Source organism: Choloepus didactylus, chromosome 9 (genome assembly GCF_015220235.1).
Source record: "Choloepus didactylus isolate mChoDid1 chromosome 9, mChoDid1.pri, whole genome shotgun sequence".
Lineage (NCBI taxonomy): Eukaryota > Metazoa > Chordata > Mammalia > Pilosa > Megalonychidae > Choloepus > Choloepus didactylus.
In genome coordinates this window covers 2903150-2916233 of record NC_051315.1, presented here as the reverse complement: position 1 = coordinate 2916233, position 13084 = coordinate 2903150, and the positions used below count along the sequence as shown (strand labels likewise).

The 13084-nt window shown below is 54.1% G+C and overlaps 1 protein-coding gene across 1 annotated transcript; it reads left to right on the top strand.

The window, feature by feature from the left end:
• Positions 1-227: 227 nt before the first annotated feature.
• LOC119544543 (serine protease 40) lies at positions 228-11963 on the top strand. The gene is made up of 6 exons (XM_037850009.1): positions 228-423; positions 735-761; positions 1439-1601; positions 3711-3985; positions 5905-6071; positions 11571-11963. Exons 1-6 carry the CDS (start codon positions 228-230, stop codon positions 11883-11885), a joined length of 1143 nt encoding a protein of 380 aa, XP_037705937.1. The 3' UTR covers positions 11886-11963.
• The last annotated feature ends 1121 nt before the right edge of the window (positions 11964-13084 follow it).

Here is a 13084-nt window from a genome sequence, read left to right as displayed (position 1 = left end):
TCGCTAATCCCTTTAATATCACAGGTCCACAGAGGAAGTGCGCAGAGCAGGGAAGGGGTGGGGCTGGAATGGGGTGAGACCTGTTGCGGGGGGGAGCCAAGGCAGGGACGGGCGTGGTCTGAGCCTAGCGACCCCGCCCCCCACCCCCGCCCGGCAGGGGCGGTTTCCCGGCGGCCCCCTAGGGCGCGTGGGGCGCGGCGCGCGGCGCGGCGGGGCAGCGGACGCCGATGGCCAGCGCAGGGGCCGAGTTCATCTGCCCCGGCCGTCAGGGGGCCTGCGAGCTGCCGGCCGCGCTGCCCTGGCTGCGTCTCCTGCTGCTGCTGCAGCTGCCCTTGACCGAGGCGGCGGCAGTGTGGCCCAGGGACCCGCGCGCGCCCTTCCTGGCGCGCAGTGAGGCGGGTACCCGGAGCCGGGCCGGCGCAGGTCCTGTTGGGGATTGGCGGGAAGAGGAGTTTCTAGGAGGAGGTGGAGGTGGGCGGAGTGAGTGGGTTCCCAGACAAGAAGGTGAGGGTCCGAACTAGGTTGGGAGTCCGCATCTGGCAAACATCTGTTAGCACATGGCAGAGGGGGGCCGAGTCTGGCGGCGGCCGTGGGCGAAGGGGTGGCGGTGCAGCTGGGGGGAGACCCGGTTCGGACTTGGGCGGAGAGGCGGAGAGAAGGGATCCTCGAGCGTAGGGGTGGTGCCCGCATCTCACGTGTTCTTTCTGCTTTCCTCTGCCCTCTTCTCCCCGCAGGCACTAGCCTGCAGAACGTCAGCGAAGGTGGGTGGGGCTTGGGGCGCTCCGTTTGTGGGAGGCTGGGGGATGTGGACGACGGGGAGGGCCAGGCCCTGAGGACTGGGTGCCCGAGGGAGGGAGTTAAGGAGTTAGTGCCGGGGTTCGAAAGCACTCCCACACTAGAATGACCTCTCCTCCTCTAGCACTGGACCTCAAGCCTCTCAGTCCAAGGGGAAGGTCCAGCTCATCCCCACCCAGTCTTCCTTTAAAGGATGGGGAAATACGACTACTTCGGACAGGGAAATTGCCAGGAGGAGGCTGTTCCGTACACTCCAGCTCCTCCTGGCTAATCTCATTGTACCTCAGTCTCACCCAGGCTGAGTGGGAGGAGCACAGTCATAAGTAAACCTCAGTTTCTGCATCTTCAAACTGAGGTGTGAGAGTTGAGTGAAAGAAGACCTGTGCAGGGCCTGGCGTCCCTTGGCTGGCCCCCTTGTGGATGGGGCCATCTTCCCTAGAGACGCCACCTTGGGCTGCTGTGCTCACCTGCCGCTGCCTTTCCCCCTCAGATCCCCAGACTCCCCACGGCACTGGGACTCACTCCTTAGCACAGCCGTCACCCTTGGGGTTCTGGGCCAGGTCACCTGGCCATTGGCTCCAGCTTTCCTACCCTGGGGGCACCCCAGGCTGGCCTCTTTAATCCTGGGGGTTTGTCTCCCCAGTGTGTGGGAAGAATGCAGGAGCCGGGAGGATCTTTGGGGGCAGTAAGGCACCGGCTAGCAGGTGGCCATGGCAGGTCAGCCTGCTCTACCTGGGCCGGCACATCTGCGGAGGCAGCCTCATCGATCATTACTGGATAGCCACAGCTGCCCACTGCTTCCAAAGGTATGTCTTCCCTGCACAGGCCCCAGCTGCTGGGAATGGCTGGGGGAGGGAGGCACAGGGTGGGGGGGGGTGAGGTGTGCCCCTGCCTTTCTTCTGGCTTTGTTCTGTCATAGTTTGTTGCCACCAGGTTTTCCAGTGTGTATTGCTGTCCCCGTCTTAAGCCCAGCAGTTCCCTCTACCTGAAATACCATCTGACCCCCTTTCACCTGAAAAAACCCCTCCAGGCCAGGCTGGGTGGGTAGATCCTCTGGGTGCCAACAGGCACCTGTCAAGCTTAGCTCTAGGTCCGTCTTCCCCAATAGAGTGTGCAATTTCAGGGCAGGAGCAGGTTTGTCTTGTCCGTGGGGTTCTCTGTGCACCTGGCATGCTGAGGGGTGTGTGAGCATGGGAATGCGGGAATGGATGCGTGTTTGCTGGTGGGCAGGTTGGTGACCCAGGGATCTGATCCAGTGCCTTGCTCTGTCACTTTGCAGAAAGCACTTGCTTTCCCAGACTCTCGGTTTCCCTCTGCCATCTCCAAGCCTGTGATTGCCTGACCAGCACAGACCTGAGGGGTCACCTAGCTGCTTGACGGTTGGCATCCCTCCCCACTCCAGACAACAACCTCACTTCTCTCACTCTGGGGGTGTCCCTGTCCCCTACCTTACTCCCCCCTCCTTGGTAATACCTGTCTCAGATACTTGCATGTAAGCATGCATTTAAATAGCTAAACAGAAATCCAATTCTAGTTTTGCTTATCAGTAGATTCTGGGAAACGCACTAGTTCCAAAGTAATCACCTTCAGTCTATCCTTTATCTTCCCCAAACTTCAGGAATCCAAGGCCCATTCCCACTGCAGATGGACTTTGGTTTCTGCACCTTGCCCAGCTCCAGACAGTCCCACAGGTCCTCAGTTGGTCTGTTTCCCCTCATGTAAATGGTCATGGGTGTATAGAGCCCCTGGCCACATGCTTGGCACAGGCACCTGGGCTTTAGTCAGAGTGATAGCCCAGGACCCCTGCCTCCTGGAGCCTGCAGCAACAGTGGGACCCATTGGGGACAAGCATTCTGCCCCTCCCAGCAGGACTGTCCACAGACCGAGGCCCAGCCGTGCCCTGACCACCCCATGCCCTTGGCCCAGACCCATCTGGGGGTGTCCAACCAGCATCCAGGCCTTCCTATCCCTTACGAAGGAGTATGTGCCTAGGCAGAGCTGTGGTCTGCACGCCCCATTGCCATAGTGAGGGAGACATGATGCAGGCACTCAGAACCCTGCGTCACTCCTCGGGTCTTCTTGCTCGCCTACACCGGGCAATGGGGAGAACCTGCACCCCCAGTTGGGAAGCCACTATTGGGACTGTAGTTGGGTTCCATTCATTCACTCAGCCCTCAGGAGTGCTGGCCCATAGGAGGCCCGCCATGGGGGCAGCAGAGATGCCAAGCCCACCTTGAAGCTTCTTGTCCAGTCAGGAAAGGGAGGAATGAGTGCAAATGGCTATGGTGCAGGATGAGAAGACAGAATGTGCAAAAGGGTCAGCCCTGGGGGTGTCCTTGGAGCTGGAGGGGTCTTGGGGTGGAGGGGAGGATTCAGATGTGTGGGACTGCACACCAAAAGACACACAGGCAGGACTTGTGGGTTGGAGATGGTCAGTTGCTTGTGTTCTGGAGACCAGGGAAAGTTCAGTTCTGTGCACTCCTCTCTTTACTCCACAGACATGTGAACAGTGACCATTGGTGTGAAACGCCTGGGAGGCAGTAGGGGTGGGGCCAGGACAGGTCATGGGGCACCAGGAAGAGGAGCCTTGGGAAGGTACTGCTCAGAGCTGGGATTGAGCAAGGCTCCTCTCCTTTAAAATGAAGGGGTGCAATTGGCTGCACCCCAAGTGTTTCTTCTTGGATGCTGGGGCATGCTGGGAAAGCCATCAGAAACTTTCTAAGGACATGTCCTGAAGCTGTGGGCAGCAATCAGACCTGCCTCATGAGAAGGGCTCTCCGATGCTAGGAGGCAGGGGGAGAGGGGCCCTCTGAGACCAAGGAGGTTCTGGGGACTGGCCAGGAGGGGCAGGTCATTAGCCAAGGGTGCTGGCCCCGCACTGAAGGATGCAGCACCGATGCAGCCTCTCGCCACAGGTCCCAGGCACCAAAGGACTACATGGTCCTGTTGGGGTACAACCAGCTGCACAAACCCTCCTCACACAGCCGCCAGATGACTGTGAATCGGATCATCCTCCACCCAGACTTTGAAAAGCACTACCCCATGGGGAGCGACCTCGTCTTGCTGCAACTGCACCTGCCTGTGGAATTCTCTCCCCAGATCATCCCTGCCTGCCTCCCTGGATCTAATGAGACGCTGCCCCTTGACCTTAGCTGCTGGATCAGTGGCTGGGGGCTGATCACCGAGAAAAGTGAGAGGGGCTGGAGGGAGGGAGGGAGGGGAAGCAGTGGCCTAGAGGAGGAGGGGGCTGCATCTCAATCTTAGCCTATAAGATAGGACCATGGGGCCCTTCCAGCCCCCATGGCCTGGCCTCCTGAAGCCTCAGGGTTCCATGGTTCAAAGAGACTGACCGGCTCTGACTTCTGCCATCAGGAACTTGGGTTCTTTGACTCTGAACCTTTCCTGGCTCTGTGGTTATGAGAAGTGGGAACCTGGCACCATGTGATTAATCTCCAACTCCAAGGTTCTGGCCTGTTCCAAGGCTTCCCCAAACATCGAGCTTACACTGCTGTAGAAGGTGCTTGGGTGTAGCAAAAAGAAAACAAAGGTAGGCTGGCCTGCGGGGTCCAGTTGGTGTGTCTGTGACTGGAGAACTCTTATACCTGTGAATCTCACTTTGCTCAACCCCAGTTCATGTAAAACGTGCCCATTCTGCCAGCTTCCTGGGCTTGTATAATTTTAGATTGGGGGGAGAAATGTTGGGCAAAGATTTTTACACAAGAGTGAAGGCTTTTAATTTAGGGAAATGTAAGGTTGAGTGAAAAAAGCAAAATGTAAATTTGGCATGGTCGGTAGGGTCGTGATTTGGCAGAGTAACTCAGGGGACTTGTCACTGGCTTTGGGGCTGGATTTTTGGCTGTGCAGGCCTGTGCCAGTGTCCCTGTCTCAACCACCAATGAGGACAGCCAGCCCCTAGCCTTGTTCCAACCCTGATTAGCCCCAAGACCAAAGAACACACCTGGCATGGAGTTACCCGTGAGTTTAATTAGGGACTTAAAAAACGGGAAAAGATTCTTCCCGAAGGTGGCGGGTCCAGAGAGTGAAGTCAGCCTTCCACCATTCCTCAGAGAGAGGAGTGTGGGATGGGGGTTGGGGATGGGGACTTATAAGACAATGAGTTTCTTGCAAGATTTGGTTACAACAGGATCTTGCTAGATTTGGTTGTCATAAGGTCTTGCAATGCTTGGTTACTAACAGAGATTAGGGGAGAGAAGCTTTAATGCTTTCCCCACTGGTGAGGTGGGCCTGTTGCCTGGTTGTGTAGGTGGCTGCTGTATCTCATAAAGGAGGAGGAGGTGGGGCCCTGGGCGTTAGGTCCTCACAGCCTCCTGGGATGGACTGTTACTCGTTGAGCAAGGAGGCTTCCCTGAGCTGGGTCCTTGTGGAGTAGGAGTTGGGGCATGAAGAGGAGCCTCTGGGTTCAGGCTCACAATCGGGAACAAGATTAACACAGCTGGAGCAGCTGCCAGGGCAGAGAGCAGCTCCTGTGGGCAAAGACCCAGCCCTGCCCCAGCCAGCCTGCTCTCCCCACGCCCTTCCTTCTGCTCCACTCTGGGTAGGAGTTGTCGAGTGGGGCCTGCCTTCGAGCATGGATGGGAGGGCCACGCACATGCCACACTCTCCATGGTGAGCCATGCTTGCTACCCTGTGTTTCCCCCAGGAAACAGCCTGCAGGGGAGTAGCCAGAAAGCAAGTGCTCCTGGAGGCAGGCCGCGCTGTAGCTGTTGTGCTGTCCCAGCCCCGGCTGGCATCCCTCTGTGCGTGGCCTGGCTGGCGGTGTCTCCAGCTGTCTCCCCAGTGTCCACTGTGGCCAGAGGGACTGGGTTCTCAGTGGCCCCATGTGTGCTCAGCATGGCACCCCAACCCCATGCCTGGCCAGGATCCTTTAGCCTCCTGGCCTCCATCACAGTCACACTGACCTCCCTCCTGGTGGTTCCCATCACAGGCTCTTGCTCTCTCTTTGGTCTGGGTGCTTGTCTGCTTGTCTGCACGCAGCTAGCTTTGTGACACTCGAGCCCACCTGGACCTCTGAGAGCCTCCCTCCCCTCACTCCATCCCCCCGCCCTCCTCCAGCTCCACCCACCTCTGATCTCCCTCCCCCTCCCGCAGTGTTCCTGCAACCACCCTATGATCTTCAGGAGGCAGAGGTCGGCCTCATAGAAAACAGATTCTGTAAAGCCTTTTTCGATCCCCCAACCCCCACTGGCAACGAGTACACCGTGAAGGACGACATGATATGTGCTGCGGACCTCGTAACAGGAAAGGCCATCTGCCGAGTAAGTGGGGCCCCTCGCAGCCTGCCCTCCAGCTTCCCAGGTCTCGGGGTCTCTGGTCAGAGCCCAGGCTTCTCTCCTCCAGTCCCTGACCTCCTCCTCCCCAGCGCACCCTGCCTGAGGCATCAGAGCCAGAAGGACCCTCAAAGAGCACCTAGCACATTCCATCCCTTTTCTCAATGTCTCCTAAGAAACCTCCCTGCAGTCTGGCTTATGTGCGCGTCAGGGTGCTGTGGATGCACCATGTCACCAGAACCCAGAGAAGCCCCTGCACAGCCTCTTCCTGTCACTGACTCCCCCAGATTAGCTCTGCCCTGACCTCTAGCACCATGGGTCAGTGTTCGAACTGTATGTAAAGTCCTCATCTTTTATCTGATTTCCATCAGTCAGTTATATCTGTGAGTTTGATCCGAGTCCTGTGCCATTTTCTTGATCATTCTCATTACTGTAGCATATTCCACTATGTGAATGGTCTACAATTCCATTTATCCACTCTACTGTTGATGAGCTTTGGGGTCATGTCCATTTGGACTCATAGGCTCATGTCTTGGTTGGGTGTGAACCTGGGAGTAGAATCAACACGCCATAGATATCTCTCATAGATACTGACAAGCAGTTTTCCAAACTGGTTGTACCAATTCATACTGCCACCAGCAGCGTGAGAATTCCAGCTGCTCTACACTGCCACCAGGAACTGTGTAGTGTCCAACTTTTTCATTTTTACCATTGCCTGGTGAACAATGCAGATAACTACTTTTTCATATGTTCATTGCCTCTTTGCCAGTTTGCCTCTTTGTTTTATGCCTCTTTTGCCAATTTTTCTATTGGGTTGTCTATCTTTTATATTGACTTGTAGGAGCCCTTTATATATTCTGGACATGAGTCCATTATTGGATATATATATATTATGAATCCTCTCTCCCACTCTGTGTAATTCTTCCATTGCATCATGGGGAAACTGAGGCCCAGAATGGTAAAGCAGACAGCCCAAGGTGAGGCAGCGTGGCTGCAGTCAAGCTCGGAGAGGGGCAGGTGTTCCGCGTGCAGAGTAGGCAGTAGCACCATGTGGGTAGAGTGTTTGAGCTCCTGAGTCAGAGAGGCCCAGCTACAGGTGCAGGCTCTGCAACCTGTCCCAGCTGGGAGACTACAGGTGATCCCTTCCCTCTGTGCCAACCCCTTGGGGTCATAGTAGGGGTGACACAAGGTGAGCCTGGCCAGTGGCCACCATTCTCAGCAGCCCAGGAGCTCTCTGGGCCTGGAGACAGCACCCTCCACTGATCCCATCCAGAAGTGGGCAGTTCCTGGCTTCCCACCCTCAGATCCCACCTGCCCAGTTCACCAGCCTCCCAGGCCCATGCCGGCTTACCCAGCCACTTTTCTTGCAGAGGCCATGCTCCTGGGACCAGAGGGCCAGCATGTGTGCCTGCCTGCCTGCTGGGCAACCACTACCCCTCCAGCCCACCCCATCTTCAAGAGCTGTCCCCACTTGCAGGACCACCACTACTCCTCAGTTGCCTCTATGTCCCTCGCCTTCCCTAGCTCCTGCACCAGCACAGCCTGAGTTCCTCTCCTGCCCACTCCTTCTTCCATCTCCCTGGTGCTCCCAGCCTCTCTTCTCCCATATCTGGGGGACCAAGGGCTTTTATCAACATAGCCCTGAGGGAAGGCAGGGTTCACAGGGCGAGCAAGCACTCAGGCTATGGGATAGGACACACCTAGGCCCAGATCTTAATTCTGTACTGAGCCTCTGCAAGCCTCAGTTTCCTTGCCTGCAAAATGGGTTTGACGATACTCTAATGCCACAGGGTTCTTGTGGGGTGAAGTCGGTTCAGAGATCACTAGGAACCAGGATCGGCACGTCTAAGGGCTCACAGGTCACTGCTTCCATGGACCTATCCCATCCATCTCTACCTATTCAAATCGGTGTGCCCCTCCCCACTCACCCCATCCCCAACACACACAACAAGTGTGACTCCTTTCTTTGTCCCTTGCTTCATAGAAGATGCCTTATTTAGAAATAGGGTCCTTGCAGATGTAATTAGTTAAGATGAGGTCATAACACATTAGGGTGGGCCCTAAATCTGTGACTGGGGTCCTTGTAAGGGGGCCATGTAAAGATGCAGAGGGGACACACAGGGAAGGCCATGTGATGATGGAAGCAGACACTGGAGTGATGCAGCTGCAAGCCAAGGAACTCCAAGGATTCCTGGCAACCATCAGAAGCCAGAAGCTAGAAAGAGGCAAAGATCATTCCCTGCAGCCTTCAGACAGAGCATGGCCCTGTTGACACCTTGGTTTTCCTTTTTTCTTGATGAAAATTTGGAATGTTTCCCTTTTTGCAATTGTGAATAGTGCTGCTGTGAACATTTGTGCATATGTATTTGTTTGAGTACCTGTTTTGAATTCTTTTGCTTTATACCTAGGAGTGGATTTCTGGATCCATAGGATAGTTGAAGGTTTAGCTTTTTGAGGAACTGCCAAACTGTTTTCCATGGAAAACAGAAATTGTTATCCAAAACAGTTTGTAAACTATTTTCCACATTTTACAATAACACAAGCATTGCAATTTTCCCACATCTTTACCAACATTTGTTAATTTCTGTTCATTATTTTTTAATTAAGCTATCCTGGTGGGTTTGAAGTGGTTCCTCATTGTGGTTTTGACTTGCATTTCCCTAATGACTAATGATGTTGAATACCTTTTCACATGCTTAATGGCTTTTTGTATATCTTCTTGGGAAAAATGTCCATGCAAGTCCTTTGCTCATTTTTAAATTGGAGTGTTTGTTTTGTTGTTGAGCTGTAACAGTTCTATGTATTTTCTGGATACTAGACCCTTATCAGATATATAATTTTCAAACATTTTCTCACATATAACCTTCCTGATAATGTCCTTTAATGCACAAAAGTTTTAAATTTTGATGAAGTCCAATTTATCTATTTTTCTCATATTTTTTGGTGTCGTATCTAAGAATCTATTTACCAAATCCAAGATGATGAATATTTTCCCATATGTTTCTTTCTAAAAGTATTGGGTTTTAGCACTTCTGTTTAGGTTTTTTATCCAATTTAGGTAAATGTCTGTATATGGTGTGAAGTAGGGGTCCACCTTCACTCTTTTGCATGTGGATATTCAGTTGTCTCAGCACCATTTGTTGAAGAGACTCTTCCTTCCCCATGGAATGGTCCTTGCACCCTTACTGAAAAGCAGTTGAACTTGAAAATGTGTGGGTTTATTTCTGGACACCGAATTCTATTCCATTGGCCTACATGTCCATCATTAGGCCAGTACCACATGGTTATGATGGCTGTAGCTTTGTAGTAAGTCTTGAAGCTGCCTCAGCAGGGACACAGAAGCAGTCAGTGGGAACAAGCTGATCTGCCGGCCCCCCCTCACCTCCTACACCTGGCCCCTGCCAGTCCACCCCCCACAGGCTTCCTCCTGCAGCCTCCTCCCCCTCTCCTTCACCTTCCTTCTTTCTTTCTCTGTCTCTCCTCAGCCATCCCCAACAGCTCAGAAACATACTGCTGTGTTCCCATCTAAAATACCCTCCCTGCACCCTTCTCTTGCTCCCCTCCATCCTCCCCATGGCCCTGGTTCTCCCCGCTTCCCTGTGAACTCACACTGGGGTGTCTGCACTTGCAGCTCTGCTTCCTCTCCTCTCTTCCCCACCTCCACCAGGCCCTGTGCCCACTGCTCCTCCAGAGCGTGCTCATCCAGGTCACCAGCAGCCTCTGTCTCACCAAGGCTGCTTGTCAAAGCTTGACTTCCTCCTCTAGGTGCTCCACAGTCTCTGACCTGCTTATTTCAGCCCTCTGAAGCATCCCCCCTCATCCCTGGAGGCTGCACCTCCTGCATCTCTTGCTTTCTGCCCTCAGATAGACAGAAATGGTCAGATCTGGCAGATTTAACAGGCACTGCCTTCCAAGTACCATCCAGGCTTGACTGGCCCTCCTGCCCTGGCTCTGCCCAGATGCTGTCTGTCCTCTACCCAGCCCCAGCACCAGCCTTCCAAGATCTGCAGCAGGCCACACAACTTCCCTGCTTACCCATGCCCATGGCTGCCCAGGACTGTGGCTGGCCCTGCCCCTCTGTGGTGCCTCAGCTGGGCAGGTGAGGCAGCCTTTGCAGGGCCTCTGCCTGGACCTTCTGGGTCAGCTGTGGCTCTGAAAGAAGGGTCTCTGCTCACCCTGTCACTCCCTCCTTTGTGTGCCTCTCTTGGCACATGATACGTCTGAAGATGCACCATGTATTGTCTGTGCCTGTGTCAGGCTCTGTACTGGTCATCTCAGGGGCTTCAGGAGAGCTGCCCGCACACAGACGCCTTCCCCCTGGCAACCCCTCTGCCATCCCCACCACCCCAGCACCCTGGGAATGGGCACCACATCTTTTCCTCTCAGCACACCCAGCAACTTGATATTTTCTAAACAATCTCAACCAAGAAATTGAGCAAAAGCTAAAGACTTCAATAAGTCAAAAACCAAAGGCCCGTGTTTTAGTTTTCTGGCTCCCAAGGCAGTGAGGAGATACCAGGCTGCAGCATCCACACTTGAAATCTCCTCAGCAAAATATCCAAGTTCATCACTTTTAAGTTCTGCCTTCCATCTGACATCAGAAGTCAATTTCTTCATGTTTTCTGCTCATGTATAACAAGGACCACTTTTTCTTCAGTTCTAATGACACATTCATCATTTCCTTCTTAGGCCTCATTGGAAGGACCTTGAGCATCCATATTTCTAGCAACAGTCCTTTCAAAGCAGCCTAGCCTTTTCTAGCAAGCACCTCACAATTCTTCCAGCCTCTGCCCATTACTCAATTCCAAAGCTGTTTCCAAAATTTTTTTTTTGGTGTTTGCAATGGCAGCACTCCATTCTCCTGGTACCCAAATCAGTTTGTTTTCTGGCTTCCAAAGAAAATACCATGGAGTGGGTCAGTTTAAACAATGGGAGTTTATTGGCTTATGGTTCTGAGGCTAGGAGAAGTTCAAAATCAGGCACCATCAAGATAATGTCTTCTCCCAGAGGACTGTGGCTTTCTGGGATTGGCTGCTGGTGATGCTTGGTCCTGGGCTTCCGTCACAGGGCAATGCACATGGCGGCCGCTCCTGGCCTCTCCTCTCTTCCAGGTTCTGTTGACCTTCAGCTCTTACTTCCTGAGGCTTTCTCTCTAAATAGCTGAATTTCATTCTCTTATAAAGGACACAAGTAATAGGATTAAGACCCATCCTGATTAAGTTTGCCACACCTGAACTGAAGTAACCTCATCAAAGGTCCTAATGGCAATGGGTCCACACACACAGGAATGGTTTAAGTTTAAGAACATGATTTTCTAGGGTACATACAGCTCCAAAGCAGCACAGCCCAGGTGCGGCATAGAAATGAGACCCCCGCCTCACTTCCCACTCTCTCCCCTGGACAAGGATTCTAAGGTCTCTAATGTTCCCTGAACTGTGTGTCCCTCCTCTACCTCATCCCCACTCTTGATGCCCTCTCTTTCCTCAGGGAGATTCTGGGGGTCCTCTCGTCTGCTATTTGAATGGTGCCTGGCACCTGTTGGGGGTGTCCAGCTGGAGCTCTGACTGCCTGCATCCCGTGGGCCCCAGTGTCTTCACCAGGGTCACCTACTTCACCAGCTGGATCAAGAACATCCAGACAAATACGCCCATCCCCAACCCTGCCGAGGCTCCTACCCAGGGCACACCACCATCTGTGACCTTTCCGATGTCCCTCGCTGCCACCCACATGCCCTGGGCCTGCTTGTGCCTCATAGCTTGGCAGATCCTCCTTCTGCTGCCCGCTTTCCTCAGGACTCAGTGAAGGCCCAGGTCATGGCCTGCCAAGGGGGCTCCTTCTTCCAGGGCCCCTCTCCATCTGAGGCATCCCCCGTCCCAAGCCTGGCACAATAAAAATAATATTAAAAGCTTCCTGCTCCTGTTTCTGATGCATCAGAGCCATCCCCGCACCCGCTGTACCTGGAGTTCCTCCCTGGGGGGGATTCTGTGGGGCAGCGGGGAGGGACACCAAGGGGCAGGCTGTCCATCCTTGGGGAGTGAGGAGGCAGGATGGCATTCAGTTGTGGGAAACTGGACAAACCAGATGCAGGGCACTCTACAGACCCCTGGAGGGAATCTTCAATGCCGCTGTCACACAGCCAGGGAGAGCCTGAGGCCCCCTCCAGATGGGGGCTCCACGGAGACAGCCGGGTCAGTGTGTTTCTCTGGCGATGCTCCTTGGTTGTTGGGGCAGCAGATAAGCTGGGATGGGGTCTCCAGATGACCCCACGTGGCTGTCCTGACTTTGGTGTTTGTATTGTGATTACGCCAGGAGTAAGTCTTTCATTCAGGACATACACGCTAATATATTTGGGAAGGGGGAATGGGGCAAGACTTCAGCAGTTACTCTTAGATGACTCAACGGAAGATGTCTGTACAATATTTGCATCTTTTCTACAATTCTCATTGTTTCAAAATTTAGAAAGGGAAAGAACAGTGTTGTTAATGACTTTCCTCATCCTTCTAGATCCCAGTGTCATGCAAGAGAAACATGTTGGTTCCCCTTCTTTCCCCCATCTGCTCAGACCTCTGCCTTCCAGACGCCTCTCACACCCCCTCACACTGCGAGTCCTTCGGCCACTCCCTTGCTGCCAAAGAAGATTTGGGCTCAGAGGGAGGCCGTGGGCAGTGGCTTCCCCATCACTGGGTGAACCTGAGCCCAGGTGCCCAGCTGGTAAGGTCAGGGCCTCACCTGGTGAACAGTGCCACGTCCCCCCAGTGCCCACACTCGTAGCCTGCTGCAGAGGCCGACCCCTGGCCTGGGTCCCCTCTACCCAAAAGTGTTCACGGCCTCTGGCATAGCACCACCTGGGCCCACAGGGTTCCTGTAGGCATGGGGGTGCAGGGACGGGGCAGGGCTCCCTTCCTTCACGGGATAACCCTCCAGGGAGGGCAGGACCTCCTCCACAGCCTACTCACTCCTCAGCCTCCACGTCGGGCCGGGCGGGGACACACTGGGGAGAT

Excerpts from the sequence above, each read along its gene's own strand:
- LOC119544543 (XM_037850009.1), top strand. The coding sequence starts at position 228 with ATGGCCAGCGCAGGGGCCGAGTTCATCTGCCCCGGCCGTCAGGGGGCC. Across the intron at positions 1,602-3,710 it reads GCTGCCCACTGCTTCCAAAG|GTCCCAGGCACCAAAGGACT; the intron begins GTATGTCTTCCC and ends CTCTCGCCACAG. Across the intron at positions 3,986-5,904 it reads GGGGCTGATCACCGAGAAAA|TGTTCCTGCAACCACCCTAT; the intron begins GTGAGAGGGGCT and ends CCCCTCCCGCAG.